The 19,743-nt window shown below is 42.2% G+C and overlaps 1 protein-coding gene across 2 annotated transcripts; it reads right to left on the reverse strand.

The window, feature by feature from the left end:
- ACAT1 (acetyl-CoA acetyltransferase 1) lies at positions 1-17,808 on the reverse strand. 2 transcript variants are annotated; one of them, XM_086739568.1, is made up of 12 exons: positions 17,651-17,808; positions 14,386-14,433; positions 11,186-11,303; positions 10,461-10,556; positions 9,044-9,144; positions 6,451-6,594; positions 4,434-4,584; positions 3,717-3,812; positions 2,961-3,074; positions 2,504-2,568; positions 1,685-1,842; positions 1-380 (listed from the first exon to the last, which is right to left on the reverse strand). In XM_086739568.1, exons 1-12 carry the CDS (start codon positions 17,690-17,692, stop codon positions 260-262), a joined length of 1,254 nt encoding a protein of 417 aa, XP_086595694.1. In that variant the 5' UTR covers positions 17,693-17,808; the 3' UTR covers positions 1-259. The 2 variants fall into 2 exon arrangements, with proteins under 2 accessions (XP_086595694.1, XP_086595693.1); XM_086739567.1 differs by lacking the exon at positions 17,651-17,808 and adding an exon at positions 16,395-16,489.
- Between the last annotated feature and the right edge of the window lie 1,935 nt (positions 17,809-19,743).

A 19,743-nucleotide genomic window follows, 5' to 3' on the forward strand; every position in this document is an offset into this window, starting at 1 on the left:
CACAGTTAGCAAACAATATTTATTGTCAGGGCTCAAGACATTATCAGAATTTGACATTTATTTGTACTGTATAAAAACTTGCACTGAGTCTTAAGTAATAAAAGCCCAGTTGTCTGTATCAATAATCAGTGATGCTTTAAGAAATTTCAGAATAGCAGTTAAGATATTCATTCACTTACTGATAAATAAGATGTAACAGGTACCACTCATTATTTTGATCAGAGAGTGTTTAAGGCTTTGTTTCCAATGCTACTTGGACCTACAGCTTCTCTATCAATATTGCAGAAGCACCTCCTCCTCCATTGCAAATTCCTGCAAGACCGTATTGTCCTTGTTTCAACACATGGACCATGTGAACAACAATTCTTGCGCCAGACATTCTAAATAAAAGAAAAAAAAAGTGTATATAGTTAGTTTAAAGGAAATTCTTAATTTGACCCACACAGGACAGTTGGCAGAATTAGTACTGAGTTGCTGGAGGGGAAAAAACCACCACCAAAAAGACCAATCAAACCCTTTCATCTGTATTTAGATGCAACACAGGTTATTTTTCTCTAGCTACAGGACTTAACAAACAATCTTATACATATACAAGCAAAAACTCCCATGTTTAGATAAAGTTTCTTCTGGAAAAGCAAATCTCCTCTAAGTCAGTCTGTGTATTATGAAGTAACCCTACGTGTAGCAAAGCTCTTTCAAAGAAGGTACCACATCTACCACAAAAACCAAGTTGATACTAACGATTAATTTCAAACAGTTTCTTATTTGCTTACGACTGGATATACTGCAGTATCCTACTCTGACCCACATAATGTGCAAAATCAGACATTTAAATTCTGTCACTAGACTGTTGAAATTAACTTTTAAGACAAAAACAAAAACAAACAAATCATATTTCCTTATCAGAAGCAGCTGATATTCCAAAGGAGATGTCAGCATGTCTTGTAGGATTATGCCTGGATTACAGCTTTTTAGGAACCATGAAGTACTCCTACTTGTTCCTGATGTACGCTGAATACTTCCCATCTATATTTAGTCAGAGTATTTGAAATGCGTTTCTCCTCAGAGACCCAGACCCTGCAGGATGATCACCTCAGGGAGGATTACTGGGATGTACCTCAGCTGCTGGGAAGCACAGCAGGTGATCCGACTCCTCTAACCAGGTGACAGTACATCAAACAAAAGACCCACTAGCATCCCCCAGACTGTCCCTGGCTGCTGCATTAGGAGCTCAGGGACTTAGGAGACATTGCCAAAAATGCTTTGACAGGACCTGGAATTTCACTTTGCTGATGTAAGAAAAATAGAAGTCCCTGTACCATATCCTTAGCTATTTTCAGAAGTTTGCCTGTACATTTCATTGCCTTAACTACTTGGTTAATTGTTACAGGTTATTCTGTCATGTTAATAGTGATTTGGTTTAAATACTTCATAAATCCACATAGCTATGGTAACAAGCCAGCTCTTTATAAAAGTAGGTGATAACTCTGAAGAGAAAAATGGGATCCTGCTCTTTTCAAGGTACCTTGAAATTTAACACCTGAATTAAATCGCTTTGTACTTGTTAGCAAGTTTCTCTTACCCTTCCTACTTGCACTAAATTTGAGAATAAAGGTAAATACGTTAGCACTGTCTAGAAAACAATGCCTCAGTGCAGAACAAACACCAGCGTGTATCTACCTACCCTATTGGATGTCCAAGAGAGACAGCACCTCCGTTAATATTTACTTTTTGTGGGTCAATACCCAGCATTTTAATATTAGCCAGCACCACGACACTGAACGCTTCGTTGATTTCCCACATTGCAATATCTTCTTTTTTCAGGCCCGTCTCACTTAGAATCTAGAAGTAATAATAAAAATAATTACTACTATTAAAAAATTAGGAAGCTAATTACAGAAATAATTAGGTCTATTTTGAAGTGGGTGACTCAGGTTGTCCACAGTCCCTACACTATACCAAGCAAGAGATTCAAGTTCCCATTTCAAAACCTCTTTGTCAGATGGGAAAAAGCAAAATTGAGGTACTGAAGCACAAACTTCAGTTTTCACAAAAGAAGAAATGGAGTACCCTATCCGAAGAGTATATTCTCATCACACTATACTAAGACCGCTGCTACAGTCAGTACAGGAAGTACATTTAAAGCGACACAGTATTGCCTCACGCCATACGCTTGGCTCCCGTTCCCTGTTGAACTAGTCTCTACTGGTATAACCGTATTTATTTTGCCTTTTAGCCATACTAGCTGCAGAGCTTCAGAAGTGTAAACAAACCCAAAGTTTGTGAAAGCAGTATGAAACAATGTTCTAATTTAAAATAGGTGTGAGAAATTTGTTACTCTGAAAATTCCTGCCTTGATCCTCTGGAAAACATGTGTTCTTTGTATTTACGACGTAATTGTAATTTCAATCCTAATTACAGGAAGATCCACTGAGGGATGAGCAAACGATCAAGTGCTAGGGAAGTTTGTTGTTTTTGAAAAAACACTCAGTTTTATTCCTACCTTGGGAACAGCATGTGCAGGTGCAATTGGGAAGTCAATAGGATCAACAGCAGCATCTGCAAAAGCTGTAAAAATTGCAAAAGCCGCTTAAAGACCTTTTGTTTTTCCCATACATTATTTTTACTTGTACAAGCAGCAAACCCAGTCAAGACAGAAAAATTCTGAATGTAGTGGTCCATGAAATAGATACACCTAAAGTTTAGTGCCTTAAGTGATCCACATAAAAACATTTTCATGTATTTAATATTATTCCATATAGAAAACTGTTTATGATCAAAAGCATGCTGGTACAGCACTTGACATTTCAATTGAGAAGATGCTGCCATAATGCCTCAGAGCTCACCTTTTCTGTCCAACAAACATCAGATAACCATCCAAACAGGACTCCCAGTCCGAGAGCGTGCTATGGGAGCATTTTCCAGGAATGTACTCAAAGATTAGAAAAGAAAAATCTTACCTACTATCCGCGCCAATGGTTTGACTTTCAGTCTCTTGGCTGCCTCTGTAGTCATCAGCACCAAAGCAGCTGCTCCATCATTCAGAGTGCTGGCATTAGCAGCTGTAACTGTTCCTAGAAAAGGTAAAGCATTGTCTAAACTGAGGGGGAAGCATGATATAGCTCAGGTATATCCTGTTAATAATTTTTTTTTTCCCACCTTAGGGCCTTAAACATATGGTGGTATCTGTTGCATCAAGGTAACTAAAAATGAGTTGGTTTAGTTTCATTAAACTTCCTATCTTTATCCGAGTGATGGTTTAGATCATGCCTTCCACGTCAGCTGTGTTGCTGGCAACAGAATTCCAGCTCAAAAAGGAATGTGAATGAGTGGCAGCTTTGATTCAGCCAGAAAGATTTATCAATTACAGGTTCAGGGGAAGTAACAGGCAACCATGTAGAGACACTCCAACTCCCAGTGAAATGAGAGCGTATACTGAGTGGAGACCAAGGCACTAGCTAAACTGAAGCCAATCTGTTTCAGTCTTTTTAAATGAAATGTCCAAAAGAGGTTTTCACTGGTTTACAGGTTCTTGGAGCATCATTTAATCCAAGTCAGTTCACGATGTTGTGAAGCACATTTCTTTATCTTAGCAGACATTTAAAAGTTAATGGACTACTGCTGGGCATTCAAGCTCTTGTGAACAGTACACTTCACTATCACAAAGTCTCTTTGAACTACGCAAAAAATTAAGCAGTTGATTTTACAATATTTACCATTTTCTTTTTGGAAAACAGCTTTCAGCTTTGGAACTTTACTAAAATCAACACGTTTGTATTCTTCATCCTCTTTCACTTCTGTATCTGGCTTTCCTGAAATTCAGATTTAGTTTAGTCTTTCATAGTACAGTCCATTCTTAAGACATTCTAACACTGTACTTTGATTAAATGCTGCCTTATTTAAACAACTTATTTCAGTAAAAACATGTAAACTTATTTATGCATGTCAAAAAATGTGCTTATGAAAACTGAAAAAAAAAATTCTTTAATCCCATTTATTCACAGCAAATCCATTTATAGTTCCTCATGGCTGAATGAAAAGGGACAGAGAATATACCTTTAAAGTAATTAAAAAGGAATTTAAAACACAGATGTCCTCCAGCTATACTAGCTAAGTTCAGCATCTAGTCTTCCACTTGCATAGAAAAGGAAGATACAGTATGTAACATCAAAGAAAAATTAAAAAATAAAACCAGATCACAGGTCACTGCTGTTCATAAGAAATTCTGCATAACAGAAAATTCTTAGCTAAATCTAAAATACAAACACATACATTGTGTATACATACGTATACATATGTATACATACATATATACATGTGTGTGCGTGTGTTCATGAGATCTGCACATTTAAACATAATTTTCACTAAACACAGACAATGTTACAGCTTTCCATGAGAAGCACAATTAATTTTATCACACCTTTCCATAATACCTTTTTTTGAAATGGTAACAGGAACAATTTCATTTTTCAATATTCCTGAATCCCAGGCTGTTTTGCTCTTAGTGTAAGAGCCGATGGCATAAGTGTCTTGTTCCTCTCGTGAAATAGTAAACTTCTTCGCAGTATTCTCAGCACAGTTGCCCTTGAAGAAAACCAGGCATGTTAGGTTTGGTATTTCTAGAGGTGTGAAGTAGAAATGTAGCTGAAAAAATTCAACCAGCAGATTTCCAGAATTGAATGTGACTAATAATTGCTGTCCATTTCTAATTTACACAGTAATGATCAAACAGTAACTTCTGGTGTTGGAATATGAACTTCAGATTTAGAAAATGCTTTCTTGATCTAGATTATTAAAGCCATGAAGGAACCTCCCTTACAAGGTTTTTTTTAAAGTTAAAAAACTGCATGCAAAAGTAAGTTTTAAAGTGCTTAGGGCTGAGGTCTTCAGAGACTGAAGATCATTGTCCCCCCACAGAACAGTCTGTTCACATCACCTTACTTGTGTTCTCATTCCATTATCAGCTTGCCTATTCCAAAGGTTACAAAAGCAGATCAACGCACAGGGCTTACTTGGCCTTCAGGATCTGATACTCTAAAAACTGTACAAACAAAAGCATGTATACCTTTTGTCTAATAACTGGAATGAAATAACTAGAGTGAATCAAGCCATTTTATATAAAAGTCACTCATAATTATACAGTCATAATTCGTTACCAACACTGCCTAAATACCTGTTGACAAAATTAAAAATAAATAAATAAATAAATACTTATTTAGTGAACCTGAAAGATTTGTTCTTAAACAGGTTTTGTTCCAACTTGTTTCTGTAGAAAACTCAAAGAATCAACACAAAACCCTTTAGTACCACGTTCCTTCAAACAGGCAAGTTCACTTCTATGCAGTTCAAGAATTTAAAGTCTCTGTAGCACCAGCGAGTTGGTCTATTGCCAAACACAGACTAGAGCAAGTTCCTAAAGGCACCAGATATGCTTTCCTGGTTGTTCTCACACAGACTGTTAAGGTTTTTCCAAGCAACCTACAGCTGCTATAATAAAGACAAGAAGTTTTGAAATATTGTCTGAATCTATTAAAACTTTGTGTATTACAACCAACTCCCAGAGTTTTTCCCCACACACAGGAACTAGCAAAGCCACTATTTACATTCCTGTAAAAATCCTCACAATCAGAATCCATTTTAGCTGAAATGTGTGAGTGGATTTCAACCAACAGCCTAAGCAGAGCGCACAGAAGACTGCAAAAGAATTCTGCAAAAAGAATAAATCACACACAGAGGTCTGTATCAAATATATGGGTGACAGTAGAATATTCTTCATGAGATGTTTTCCTGCAGAGCAGCAAGAACATTAACTGATCAATCAATAACGCCCTACAGTTGTGAATCACCACAGGCAAATGTCAGAAATACTTGTAAACTAAAAGCAGTCATTCTCATTTCAAACTGTTCTTCACTATCTTCCTATCAGCTGTTTTCCAAACCCATCCTAAGTTTGCAGGTGTTCGTCCAATTTAAGTTACCAGCTGATCAAAGATTAAGATATGTTATATATATATTATATATATGATCAAAAGATTAAGATATGTACGTCGGGAGAGTGAAAATAAACACCAGAGCCTGCTGAACCATACAGAGTCTGTACCCTCAAAGACACCAAGTAACTCCATTGCTCTCTCCCACAGATAGAGCAACAGCAACCTATCAGTGGCAGAATTTTTATTTTTTTTAAAATCTCTGCTCTAGGCTATTCAGACTTCAGAGGCAGATAAATATTAACACACAATTTGCTATTCTGCTTTGGTTTTCTGTCTAGCCTCTCCGTTACAGTTACTGCAGGAAGCCTGGAAACTGAAGATTTTTTCCTCCTCCATTAACATTATTCCTCATTTCTAGGTTTGCTAGATGAAATAGTTTCAGAATAATTGTAAGCAAGCTCTCCAAAGCTGCATCAGGTCTATGGTTGACACTTTAGTACTGTGCAGGAGTATTTACCATATGGATATGGTTATAAGCATCTGTAAGCCCATCTTTTACTATCAGGTCTTCCAGCTTTACTCCTCCATAAGGTGTTGATCCTCTGCTCATTGTATAGGGAACATTAGACATGCTCTCCATTCCACCAGCAACCATTACATCCTGCTCAAAGGAGACAAGTTAAAATTATTTAAAAAGCAGTGTGTTCTCTACAATTTCTTGTAGCAATAAGTATTAGCAAAAGCTTAAACATGAATGCTTTATATTTCTGAGGAGTCTTAGAGAAAGATGAAAAAAATATATTATGCATTTAAAAAGCAAACAGCAGGAACAACAGCTGAAGACAGTTAATCCACCCTGACAGAACAACTGGACTTTAGTCTCATATGTAATTTTAGAAAGTTGCAAGAGCCAGGTCAGCTCCTTGCACTTCAAAAGCTTCCAAGATACTGTTATAAATTTTACTTTAGTTTATTTTTCTGTAAATTTCTCAATTTTGTTCTTCATTAGCAGCTTCGTATCCCTACAGAATAAGCAACAGTCAGAATCTAAGAGACCAACAAGAGACAGAGATGTTCAACTACCTGCAGTTTTACGTAATCTTGTTTCATCTCACTATGTAAAGAGAGATCACTTACAATACAGTTTTATCATCTGAAAAAGCCAGCAAAAAAGCAGACATTAACAATTAATGATCACTGAACTTGAATTAAGCTGAATCACTATGGTTATTTATAAATTAGTATACTTCTCAAGCTGAGACAAAGCAAAACAAAAAACCTCCAAATAGCAAAGCTGTAAGGACCACAGATATACCTACTGTTCTTCTGGCTATGCCCCCCCAATTTCTAGGATCTCAGGATGTCAAGAAGAGACACAGTTGTATTTAATGCCATATTTGAAATATGGATAAGTGCAAGAAAAATACAAACACAGCACTGTAGGTCTTTGAGAGTGCAGTAGTGCTGTTAATATAAATACAAAAATATATTTTGCATCAAAAAAGCACTAAGAAAGAAAAAGATTAAAGCTTTTTTTTTTTTCCCCATTTAAATTAAGACTCAGAGAAGTAATGGTTTGGTTCAGAACAGATTATTATCTAGATCCACAAACAGTGACATGAAGTAATAAAGAGAAGAAAAAAGGAGAGAGAGAAGAAAAAATGAGAAAGGCAGATAAATCCAAAAGGCAGCTGAGATATAGAAGCAGCAATAGATCAGAGGAACAAGAGTCCCCGGCATTTCCATTCCATAAAGTGAAAGACTTGGAGACAGAGGTAATACAATTGTACATACAATGACGTACACTGACTCAAGCCACTGGGAACTATCATTGACTTTCATACCACAGATACCTCACCGTCCGCAACCAGGGAAAACAAATATCAACCTCCCATAACTTAAGAGATTAATAACTGGCCAAGTCTCCGCTTTTGCCAAGACTGGCAGCACAGCGTGTATGATCAGCTCAGCTGAAAACTCCAGTTCTCTTCAAAACTCATGGCCTGCATCTGTCAAACCAACCAAGTGCACAACCACTCTCAAAGTCAGTGGATGTAAAGTACCAAATCCAAATGAAGCTGTTTACACAGACATACTGGGCCTCGTCCAAAGTCCCGTGACAAGACTTCCACTGACTTCAGCAGACACTGGACAAAAGTGCCGACCTCTGCAGAGCAAGGCCAAAGCAATAAGCAGTTGCTTGACTCAGCTACACTGTTATTTTCACAGAAGGAACAAACAAAAAGAATAGTAAGTACACTTCTCATTTAGGAGCCACTTACTTTGTAAGCCAAAAATACATATTGAACTGACAATATTTTCATTTCAGAGAAGGGCAGACATTGCCAAAACACTTCTGAGTATGGAATTGAAAACAAAATTGAAATGTCTTTCTTCACTTTCAGACTTCTCCCATATTCTTTGCTGCACAGAATTTAACAGCTTGCTGAAAGTGGTGTATTCTCCCACTAAGTGATACTGGTTTTCCCCATTGTACAGAGAATGTTAGAACACAGGTGACAAGGATGACCAGTTCCCCTCCATCAAGCTCTGTTCCATGGAAACGCTGATTCAGCAACAATAGATTCTGCTTCTTCCAAAACAATTGAAAAAAAAAGCCTGAAACGCCTTCAATGTACCTGGAAATAACATTGCTTTAATATGTATATTTAATTCATTTAAGTGTTTAAAGTGTCTGAAAGTCAAGATTAACTGTGTTTCATCAAAAACTAAGTCTATAAAAATTTCTTCAGTTTTTCAAACCAGAAAGCTTGAAAATTCCCTTAGCTATTTTTTAGGGAGTGGGGCCGGAGCAGTAGAGAGAGTACGTAAATACTCAAAAAAGAAAAAAAAAAACCACCTTACCTGCTTAGCTCTAAAAGTACATCTGACAATTTCCAAACTATAATACTTACAATTTTTTTTTCTGTTTTTAAACCAAAACACACTTACCTGACTATAAAATTAAGGTTGCATAAGCAAAACAAAACCTCACTGATTAGCTTTATTATCCCAAATCAAAACACAGTCCCAAATCAAAGACTCATTAGTAGGCCAGGATCTACAACATCAGTTGTGTGTTTTTTCCATAAAACACTAAATTCACATACCTGACTCCCACACATCAGGCTTTGTGCTGCCATCATGATCGACTTCATTCCCGAAGCACAGACTTTATTGACAGTGGTAGTAGGAGTGCAGATTGGTAGACCTGAGTCAAAGAAGTTGTACAAACAACTGTATTATTTAAAGGGTAGGCTAACACTTTATTGGTGTTCCAGCAATATGGGACCAATTGTTATCTAAGCCCAGGATGTCTAGCTTGCATTATTCAGCCTGGCACAGCAATTTATCTACCTTCACCCCTAGTTACTATCCTTCTTGGAGACTCTTGCTGTTTCTTCCCTTCCAACAACAGACCCATGAGGAAGGAGCAAGCAAGTGAAGAATCAGAAAGACAGAAGATCAGGGAAGCAACTCCAGAACGATTCCTCCTCCTGACGCCCCAGTCCCTGCCTCTAAGAAGCATTCAAGACTGAAAAGGCATAAACAAGCTGTAGAATTTAGCAACTGGCAACAAAACAGATCCCAGAAGTAAAGGGACTCTACACACATGCAATACTGACCAAAACCAAAAGTGCAAGGGGTCAGTGTTATTCACACAGTTATTATTGAGGTATTATTGTTATTGTTCATTACAACAGCTCTGGGCTCTGCTGTGGGCAGCTTTGGCTGAAGGCCATTGCATCACTGCCTCTACCCTAGGCTTGCTCTCTAGTATTATGGCTCTGCTACCAGCTCATCGCCTCCAGGCCAGCAGCGAGATGTGGAAACTAACCAGGGGAAAGAAAAGAGCCATATTCACCCCTTTGCCTCAGACAGAAGCAGCTCCTTCTCTTTCAAAAAGCACACGGCCAGAGCCAAGAGAGTATCCAGTTCTCCCCTAACCCACAGATTTTCCTAGAGTCATGCTAAGGTATGGAATCCCATCCCCACAGCAAAAGGGATAAGAAAATAATTCCTGCACCCCAATAACATTCGTGCTGCAGTTAACATCATAGAGTGAATTCTTCCAGTGACAATTCCAGACTCCCTGGGAAGATGAGTGTAATGACATACTCTGAGGAAACTCACTGACCCCTTACCCAATAAGGCTTAACAGTAATGATATACTGAAGAAAAAAGAAGTCTATTTCACAAAAGATTCAAACAGCAGCATCCATCATCAGCATAAAGTGCTCTGGAAGTAGCAGCCTGGTCTCTGGTATCGTCTTCCCCAGGTTCTGCAAACACCAAACACTGTGGGCAGGAACATCCACTGTGCATATGAAAAGGGACTCCTGTGGATGCACAATTAGGCCCACCGACATGAGTACAGCAACACCGGTCACTCATCACGGGGGAAAGAGCGTACACAGACTGCCTGACAAAAGGCTGGGCACCACTCTGCTTTAACTCATAGCTCAATAACCTACACTGTCTACATAAAGACAGAAAAACTAACCCCAGAATCCAGAGAACCAATACCTGCACCCAAGACTGCCTGTCTTGTTGGAGCTTGTCCTTGTCCAGCCTGCAGGACATTTCCCATATATGCCTCTTTCACTTCTTCTGCAGGGATACCTATAAAACAGAATTGGTTAGATTCAGGACTTTTTGCATGGAAGATGTAACTCCCTTTCATAAAGCTTCCCATTTAAGTTTTCTACCAAAGACTGACAAAACGTGCCGCGTCCAACCTGAATGCCAAAAGCAGCACACAGGCCCCTGTTGGGTGCACCCCAAATCTCTCCCCTCATATTAATGGGCCACAGTGAACTGGTGACCCACACAGAAAAGAATTCCTTTCTTACCCTGCAGAACAGTTAGCTAACTAAAGGAAACATTTCCAATTCTCACTAGCCACCTGAGAAGCTCAATTTCCATGGATGGTTAAATGCACAAGTCTTTCCACCTGCCACAATTATGTCTAAACAGTTTTGTTCATTTGTTTAACAGGGGCGAGGCAAGGCCACAGCTAGCTGCCACCAGACAGAAGAGGCCTTCTCTCCTGCTGTGAGGCATCTCTTGCAACAGCCCTAGTGTTCAAGTTCTTGTAATAAGCTGTTTAAAGAAGCCAAAGACTTAAGAGTGCCACAGGAGAAAAAAAAACCCGGGACCTTCTGTTTACCAAGCAATATAGAAGACACAGACTGGTACTGTTTTGAGCCACTTCAGCTTTTCTTTGTCACAGAAAAAATCTTTACATATACCTGCTCTGTCAATTGCTCCCTTAATTGCAATGGAACCAAGTTTAGTGGCTGGCAAAGACGAAAGAGATCCTTGGAAAGATCCAATCGGTGTCCTTACAGCACTTGCTATCACCACCTCCTAAGAGGAGAAGCATGGAGTAAAAGTTACAGTCTCTCTCACATATGTACACATATGCCACTATTTTTAAGATGTATCCACTTTTACTCTTTCACTGGTGTCACAGCTTCCCTTTTATCCTGCAAGTGTTTCAGAGCACTAAAATAACGTTTATTAATGCATGCAGCATTGGGAATAAACATAAACAGACTGGTGTGCAGCTGCAGGAGTACAATCTTGGGATCACGGAGCCATGGTGGGATGGCCCCCATGGCTGGAGTGCTGCCATGCAGGGATACGGGCTCTTCAGAAAGGACAGGCCAAGAAGACAAGAGGAGGCATGGCTGCCCTTTATGTGACAGAACAGCTGGAGCGCATTGAGCTCAGCCTTGGGATGAATGATGCTTGCAAGCCTCTCAAAGGTCCTGGAGCAAAGGAGGGTTGAAGAAAACCGGTCAACATTCAAGGACCTTGAACATTGCCTCTAAGCACCAGAGCAGTCCATTCCAACAAGCAGTAAGTCAGGTAAAAATGCCAGGTCTGCATGGATGACCAAAACACATACACAGAAAGGAAGCATACAGAAGGTGGAAGCAGAGACAGGGAACCTTACAGACACTGTCCGAGCATGCAGGGATGAGGTTATGAAAGCCAAAGCCCAGCTGGAATTGAATCCAGCAAGGGACGTCAAAGGCAACAAGAAGGGCTTTCATAAGCACCTAGGAAGCACAAGGAAGTCTATGGAAAATGTGGGCCTGCTGCTGAAAGGGGCAAAGGACCTAGTGACATAGAACATGTAAAAGTTTCAGGTACTGAATGCCTTCTTCCCCTCAGTCTTCGCTAGTAGGACCAGCCTTCAGGAACATCAGGCTTCAGAGACCAGGGGAAAGGCTGGAGCAAGCAAGATGCACTCTTGGTGGAAGAGGACCAGATCAGGGAACACTTAAGCAAACTGGACATACATAAGTCCACATGTCCTGCTCAGATGCACCCACAAGAGCTGAAGGAGCTGGCTGATGTCTTTGTAAGGTCACTCTCAATAATCCTGGAATGGTCACAGCAATTGTGAGAGGTGCTCAAGGACTGCACAAAAGCAAGCATCACTCCTGTCTTGAAGACAGGAAAGAAGGAGGACCCAGGGAATCACAGACCAATCAGCCTCACCTCAGTCCCTGGGAAGGTGATGGAACAGCTAATCCTGGAAACCATTTCCAGAAACATGAACAACAAGAAAATCATGAGTCATCAGCATGGAAGTCATGCTCAAACATCCAGATAACCTTCACCAGTAAAATTACTGGTTTGGTAGATGAGGGGAGAGCAGTGGACATTGTTTGTCTAGACTACAACAAGGCTTTCAACACTGTCTCCTACAAAATCCTTAGACAGAAGGTAATGAAGTATGGGCTGGATAAGCAAATAATGAGATAGACTGAAACCCAGCTGAACGGCCAGGCCCAGGGGGTGGTGATCAGTGGCACAAAGTCTAGTAGGAGGCCAGTAACTAGTGGTGTTCCCCAGGGGTCAATACTGGATCCAGTCCTGTTTAAGATCTTCACTAATGATCTGGATGATGGGGCAGTGTACTCTCTGCAGGTTTGCTGGTAACATCAAACTGGAAGGAGTGGCTGATACACCAGAGGCTTGTGCTGCCACAGAGAGGGACCTTGACAGGCTGGAGAAATGGGCTGATGGGAACTTCACGAAGTTCATCAAGGAGAATTGCAAAGTCCTGCACATGGAGAAGAACAATCCCAGGCACCAGGACATGCCGGAGGCCAGCCAGCTAGAAAGCAGCTTGGAAGAAAGGGACCTGGGGATCCTGGTGGACACCAGGTTGAACATAAGCCAGCAAAGGGCCCTTGCAGCAAAGAAGGTGAATGGTATCCTGGGCTGCATCAGGCAAAGTATTGCCAGCAGGTCGAGGTAGGTGATTCTTCCCCTCTACTCTGCCCTGGTGAGACCACACCTGGAGTGCTGTATCCAGTTCTGGGCTCCCCAGCACAAGACAAAGGGCCACGAAGACGATTAAGGGACTGGAGCATCTGACGTACAAGGAAAGGCTGAGAGAGCTGGGACTGTTCAGCCTGGAGAAGAGAAGGCTCAGGGGCTCCTCATCCATGCATGTAAATACCTGGAGGGAGGGTGCAAAGAGGACAGAGACAGGCTCTTTCAGTGGTGCCCAGTGACAGGACCAGAGGCAACAGGCACAAATTGATACACAGGAAGTTCCCTCTAAGCATCAGGAAACACTTTTTCACTGTAAGCATGACTGAACACTGGAACAGGTTGCCCAGAAAGGTTACGGAGTCTCCATCCTTGGAGATACTCAAAAGCCCAGGTCCCAGCATAATGCGTAAGCAGCAGTTTAAGACATGGTATGATATTCAGCTCTATGCCTAGTAGACCCTCAAAACAGATTTTACCTCTTAGCTTTACTGCTACTCCAGCATGTCTACCTGCTAACTCTGTGACAGTAACATGAGGACCTGGCAGCAAAAAGATGCCTATTTCAGACCTCTGGCTGCCCCAGACAACTGAGCTATTGAGAAGAAGCAATGAATACCTCCAGCTGCACTGGTTTCAGTGGAAGTTAGACACAAAGCTTTATAGGGTCTCATCATGAGTTCTTTATTTAGAGAGACATGCAGAGAAAGAGAACACTAGAAAAAAAAAATAACTCCCTCTTAAAACATATCATACTTGTTTAAAACTGAAGAAGGGCTGTCTGTTTCTGTAACCTCTTCTTCATTATGACTGACTTCAGTGATAGTAACATACATCTTTTACATCGTAACAGCAAGTTGCAGGATAACACACAAATAATTTCCAAGGGATTAGTGGGCATCAGCTGTATTTCCAATCACAGGCATATAGATGCGTTAAGCTTAAGTTAGCTGGCACACTTCTAAACAATTTTGTCCAACCCCACATAACAACTAGCAAACCAAAATAAAAAAGGAAATCTGACTTTTATTCCAGATTTTGCAGCAAAATGTGACTTGGGCACAAGCCACATTGTCTTCAACACAGATTTTTTTTTGCGATACCTTTTTTAAAAAGTTCGGTGATTTATAGCAGTCAGATGGTGCTTTATACTTACATTTAGAGTACGCTGTGATGCATAGCCACGGCTTGTATACTTCAAAGCCTGAAAATAAGAAAGTCCTTAGAATTTCATATCAACAAAGCCAATGTCATGATGTTTCAGTAACATATCATTTTCATAGAAGTCATTATTTAAAAAGTAATATCTAAGAGACATTGAAGAACATTAAATTAAAAATCATAACCTGCCTTTTTAAAAAAGTGTAGTCTACTACACAGTCTCACTACAACATCTGTGATAAAGTATTTTCTGAAAAATAAATAGATACTCCCTTAAAAAAAAAAACCCCAAACAATTCATTTTGGCCAAGTCTGTTACGTACACATATAACGTACATCTAAACAAGGAACTGAGTAGTCCTGTCTTGAAAAAGTTTACTAGTCCCTCTGTTTGCTCCTCTGGACTTCGGTTCATTCATTCCTATCACTAGTTTCACTGCTTTTTAAATAGTGGCAGTTTGCGTCTACAGCTTCATTTCATCGGTGTTTCACAAAAGAAAAGAGGATAATGAATTCAGAATGCTACACCAAAGATGACAATAAAACAAAACCAAGAAAAAGAAACCTGAGCAGGCTAATTCACCAGCTACTAGCTTCATCTAATTAAGCAGTGTAAATATACAAAAACCCCACAGCTGTAGGCATTGTTTCCTACATTAACAGAACGATCTTTCAATTAGCCACTTCTTAGCCATTTCCTTAGACAACATTTCAGCACACTGGAAAACTTCTGGTCAGCTAAATAAACACCAATTAGAAATAACTACTTAAGGACACCACAAAACCACCATCTGTTTTATAAATCAAAGAATGCCTTATGGTATTGTGTCCACCATACAAAAGTTTGGTCTCTTTCTCTCTTCAATTGACAACCTTCAAACAATATAAGACAGATTTTTTTTTTTCTCACTGTTTTTAAATTAGGGTTTTTTTTTTTTTCCCCAGCTTAGGTTGCACTCATCAACAGAACATTTTAAATTAAACTTCCCCCTAAAACTGAATTATGCCCCTGCAGGGCTTTAACAACAGAGTTTCCAAGGGTTCGTGTCAAAACCAGCCCTAGCAAAGTAACACGCCCTCAATGGACAACACCTGAGGTTCACCTTTGCAGTAAACCGGACAAACCAGACAACAGTCTTCCAAGTGTAACTGAAATCTGCCAGTAGCATTCATGGTCTGTGTCAACTACAGATTTAAAAAAAAAAAAAAAAAAACCCAAAATAAAACACTTCTACAGCTGGTAAAACACAACCTTCAGCTTTGCATATGGCAATACGGATGCAACCCAGCACAGGGCAGATGCTTTACCCGCTCTTTTCTTCCCGGTACAGCTCTCCGTCCCAGTGAGCGGATCCCCCGCGCTCCAGCCAAGCCAGGCGCCCCCGCAATGAAGCCGGCGGTGCCTCACCGCAGCCACGCGCAGAGGCTTTTCGGGCAGGGGGGCTCAGCCCCCCACCTCCCGGCTGTCTCTCTGCGGAACCCCCCGCAGAGATGTCAGGCTGGACCTGAAGCCTCTCCCGGCCCTTAGGCAGCTGCTGCGCGGGGTAAATGACGGACACAGGGGCTCTGCAGGGCCACGGACGCGGAGGGAAGGAGCCGCAGAACGCAGCGAGGGCCCCGGCCTCCCGCTGCACCCCCAGCGCTGACAGGCGGTCATGAGGCGGCGGAAAAAGCCGCTCCCGGGAACGCGGGTAAAGGTCCCGCCGGGCTTAGCGCGGTACCGGTACGGGGAGGCCCAGGCGAGGGGGGGAAACCGCCCTTCACTGACCCGGCAGCGCGGCCCGCCCTGCCCCACAAGACGCGGCGGACACCGGTCCCCGCTCCCCCGGCTGACGGCCCCACTCCCTCCCGCCGCGCAGCCCGCAGGGTGGGGTGGGCTGAGGGGGTCGCAGACGCGAGTGTGACCTTGGCCGAGTCCCCCTGGGCCCCGCGACGGGGCCGGGGCTGCACGGGGAGGGAGACGGGAGGGGCTGGGGCCCGCCCTGCGCGTGCCGCCCGCCTCACCCGCAGCAGCTCCGCGGCCGGACGCCGCCAGCCCAGCATCGCCAACGCCGCCATGCTGCCGCCGGCCGCCCCCGTCACCTTCACGGCCGCCCCCACCTCGGCCTATAGACGACGACGCCCCACCCTCTCCCAGCTCCCATTGGCCCCAGGGCCGAGGGCTGTGCCAAAGCCGTCCCTGCCATTGGCTGGGCTGGAAGGCGGGCCGCGGTGTCGGCGAGGCTGAGCTGGGAGGGGGCGGTTGGGCGGCCACGGCGGCGGTGTGGCCGAGCTGGGCTTGGGGGTGTCTGCCGCCGCCGCGGAGCCTCTGCCCGCTCTGGGAAGCCTTCCTGCAGGGGCTGGGCGCATTTTTTCCGTCGTCGGTGCCGCCGCTTGGGGACCGGGATGGGAGAGGGCACCTCAGCCCGCCCAGGGGAGAGGGAAGGGGGCTGCGAAGGGACAGTCCTGGGCGCGGGGCTGACGAGTTTCGGTTTCCATGTAGAGCAGAAAAAATAACCTGTACCGAACCGTACGGAGAGGGCGTGGAAGATGCCTGCGTGGAGAGGGCCAGCTCGCAGGGCTGTCTCCTCCCCCGGGGAAGGGAAAAGCAAGGCTGAGGCTGAGCTCTCGGCCCAGCCCCCCCCGCCCCGTCAGTGTCAGGCAGAAGGAAGCGAAATAGAGCTACACGGAAAGGTATCCCGTGTGCGACCCGGGTCAGAAACACCTGCGCTGGTAGAAGGTCTGTGAGGAGACAGCAGCGTTTCTGAGTATTTCGAGTGCCCTTGTGCTGTAGCCACGTCCCGTTTTCACAAAAGCCAGCAGTTTAATTCCCCTTAAACTCCTTCCTGTCTAGCCCTGGTACCTACCTCTAATACTGTTATCTCAGAATTCAAACGCGTCTGAGGAACTTCCCGGCAGCTGCATTTACAGAAATGTTGGTACCAACTCGACCCCAGCTCAATCTCAGGACGCCCATACCGGTTCTACAACCTTCTCTGCATTTTGCTCCCCCACCCCATGCTCTGTGCCTCCAAATCTAGATTTCTAAATGAAGGTCAGTATTAAATCTCTGCAGCTGTCTGTCTGGCAGTGCCTCTTTCCCCTCAGTCTATGCAACACATACGAAGCTAGGCCAGGAAAAGCCTGATTCTTCCTGGGCTTGAGCTTTCTATCTCAAAAGAACAGGCTGAAAAGACAAGGTGACATTCTCTGTGAAGTATGCTGCTGCACACTGTCTAGGACAAGCAGTTCCATATTTGTTTCTGATCAGTCTTGCTTACCTTCTTCTCAGCCACTTGTTTAATTCCTGAAGGAGTTAGCATGCTGTCTGTTACAATATCTCATGACTGACTGCTGTGTTCCCTGAAGACGATGCCTACAAGCCCGGTAAGGCATTTAGTTGCAGCCTTCCTTCCCTTCCCTTCAGACTACAAACTGGAACAAATTCCAAGAGCATCCTTTGCATGTAGCATCTGGAAAGCAACAATCTCAACAACTTGTTACCACCCACTTGCTTCCTTCACTGATTTTTTTTTAATTATTACTTTTTCTTCATGTTGTAAAAATAATATTCATAGCATTCATCAACATTGCTCCTGTTTATTTTCTGTTCTATATCTCATTCATTTCGCTTTTAGAGAAGATTTCACTTCTTCTCTGTCTGCTCTGAAAAATAAAATACTTCTTGCTTTCCATATACATCTAAAGATTCCCCAGACAGAGGGTGATTGCAACTGGCACATGAGGGAAGCTTTTGTACTCTTCGCTTCCTTGACTGTTGTTAGCTGGTGTTTTGAAAGTCTGACCAATCTAGTCTAGCCTTTCGATTTAGAGCCAGCATTTTCAGGTACAAACCAGAAATAACACAGGAACTGACAAATATTGACTTAGAAAGAACTGAAGATTTTACCCTGAAAATATGTATGTAACATATAGGAAAGACATCCAACTTGTCTGGATAAGGATTTTTTCAGAAGTGAGTAATGCCAAAAACATACAGAACAAAAGAAAAAAGGGAAAGCTCTTATTTAGCTTTGCCTTGACTCCTGCAATATAAGGCCCTTTTTCTGGGATACAGCCTGCTAGTGCACCAGGACGAGCATTTGTATCATCTCAGCCAGAAAGACACTTGGACTCCCAGACATGTGGATTAAAATGCCTTTTACTAGAGCTCACATGAGAAGGAAAAAGAGGACAGTGCAGGTAATCTTACCTCCCTTCAGATGCTGGGAACCCCAAGGTGTGCAGGGGCACAGCAGGACTTGAAGCACGGGATCCAACTGAAGTTACATAGTAGATCTCCATCACTACAGTGAGGATGAAATGCAGGCACCATGACTAGGAAAAGATGTTTACACATAAAGCAAATAAAGAAATAAAGCCAAGTTCTCAGTTTATCAGAAGAATGAAGCAGGTTTAGAGCTTTTCGTATTTAGGTCAATGATTCTATCTAAGCTGCAATCAATTTAAACTGGTAGGAGTTGATTCAGCTAAGCAACTCCTGCAGCAGCTGGCTTATTTCTAGAGAACAACTCCACCTGGAAAGCCATTGCTGTGAAAGACTACACTTTGCCCTAACAGAGAAAAAAGTTCAGGCATAATGGCAGCATGCTATCAAACTTCTGCCTCCAAGATCCACCAGTTTGCAAACTGCCATGCATACTAAATAGTCACTCAAAAATAGTTATTTATTTGACACAAATAGTTCTAACCTTTGCGTATACCAGAAAGCATAAAACACTGATGTTAGTGCACTTAAAGAAAAAAGGAGTTGAAATGTAAAAAGAGATTCACATTAAAAGGCAAGGACAAGGACAAGCAGAGAAGAAAAGCCATTTACAGTAAAAGCACTCCTTCGGGCAATCGACTGTTCCCACATCACTGTTTCAAACTGCAGGATAAGGTACCTGAAGGTCCCAATAATCTGGTGACACCACCAGTTAATTTGCAGTGACACACAAGTAATTTCAGAGACAACTCAACCTAAACATTCAGTAATCCAAGTACATCCCAGTAAGTTACACAGAGACATAACCCTTTTTAAAAAAATACAGAACGTCAGGCGCCCCTAGCCACTTTTGGCATGGCAGGCTTTGATATTTGAAGTTAAAGACTACAGTTCATCTTTAAATAGAATTTGTAAGAGTAAAAAGCTCTACATATAACCTTAAGTACTTGAAAAAATCATACCAAGAGAAGAACTAGAAGACTTCACTTTTTTTTTTTTTTTTTTTCCCCTCCAGTACTCTGATTATAATGGACTTTGGGACTTGAAATCAGGCCAGTTTTATACAGTGGCATTCTTCAGGAGCAGCACTTGAATTCGACTTAAAAATTTAGTAGGGGAATACACCAAAATACCTCATTAAGTGAG

Source organism: Chlamydotis macqueenii, chromosome 1, assembly GCF_036417535.1.
Source record: "Chlamydotis macqueenii isolate bChlMac1 chromosome 1, bChlMac1.mat, whole genome shotgun sequence".
In the NCBI taxonomy this organism is placed as follows: Eukaryota; Metazoa; Chordata; class Aves; order Otidiformes; family Otididae; genus Chlamydotis; species Chlamydotis macqueenii.

Bases quoted from the DNA above. Each gene is read 5' to 3' on its own strand.
- ACAT1 (XM_086739567.1), bottom strand. From the start codon at position 16,448: ATGGCGGCGTTGGCGATGCTGGGCTGGCGGCGTCCGGCCGCGGAGCTG. The intron at 9,145-10,460 runs GTATTGGTTCTC...TCTTTGACTCAG, and splicing joins ACAGGCAGTCTTGGGTGCAG to GTCTACCAATCTGCACTCCT. The intron at 3,813-4,433 runs GTATTATGGAAA...TCTGAATTTCAG, and splicing joins TGTTACCATTTCAAAAAAAG to GAAAGCCAGATACAGAAGTG.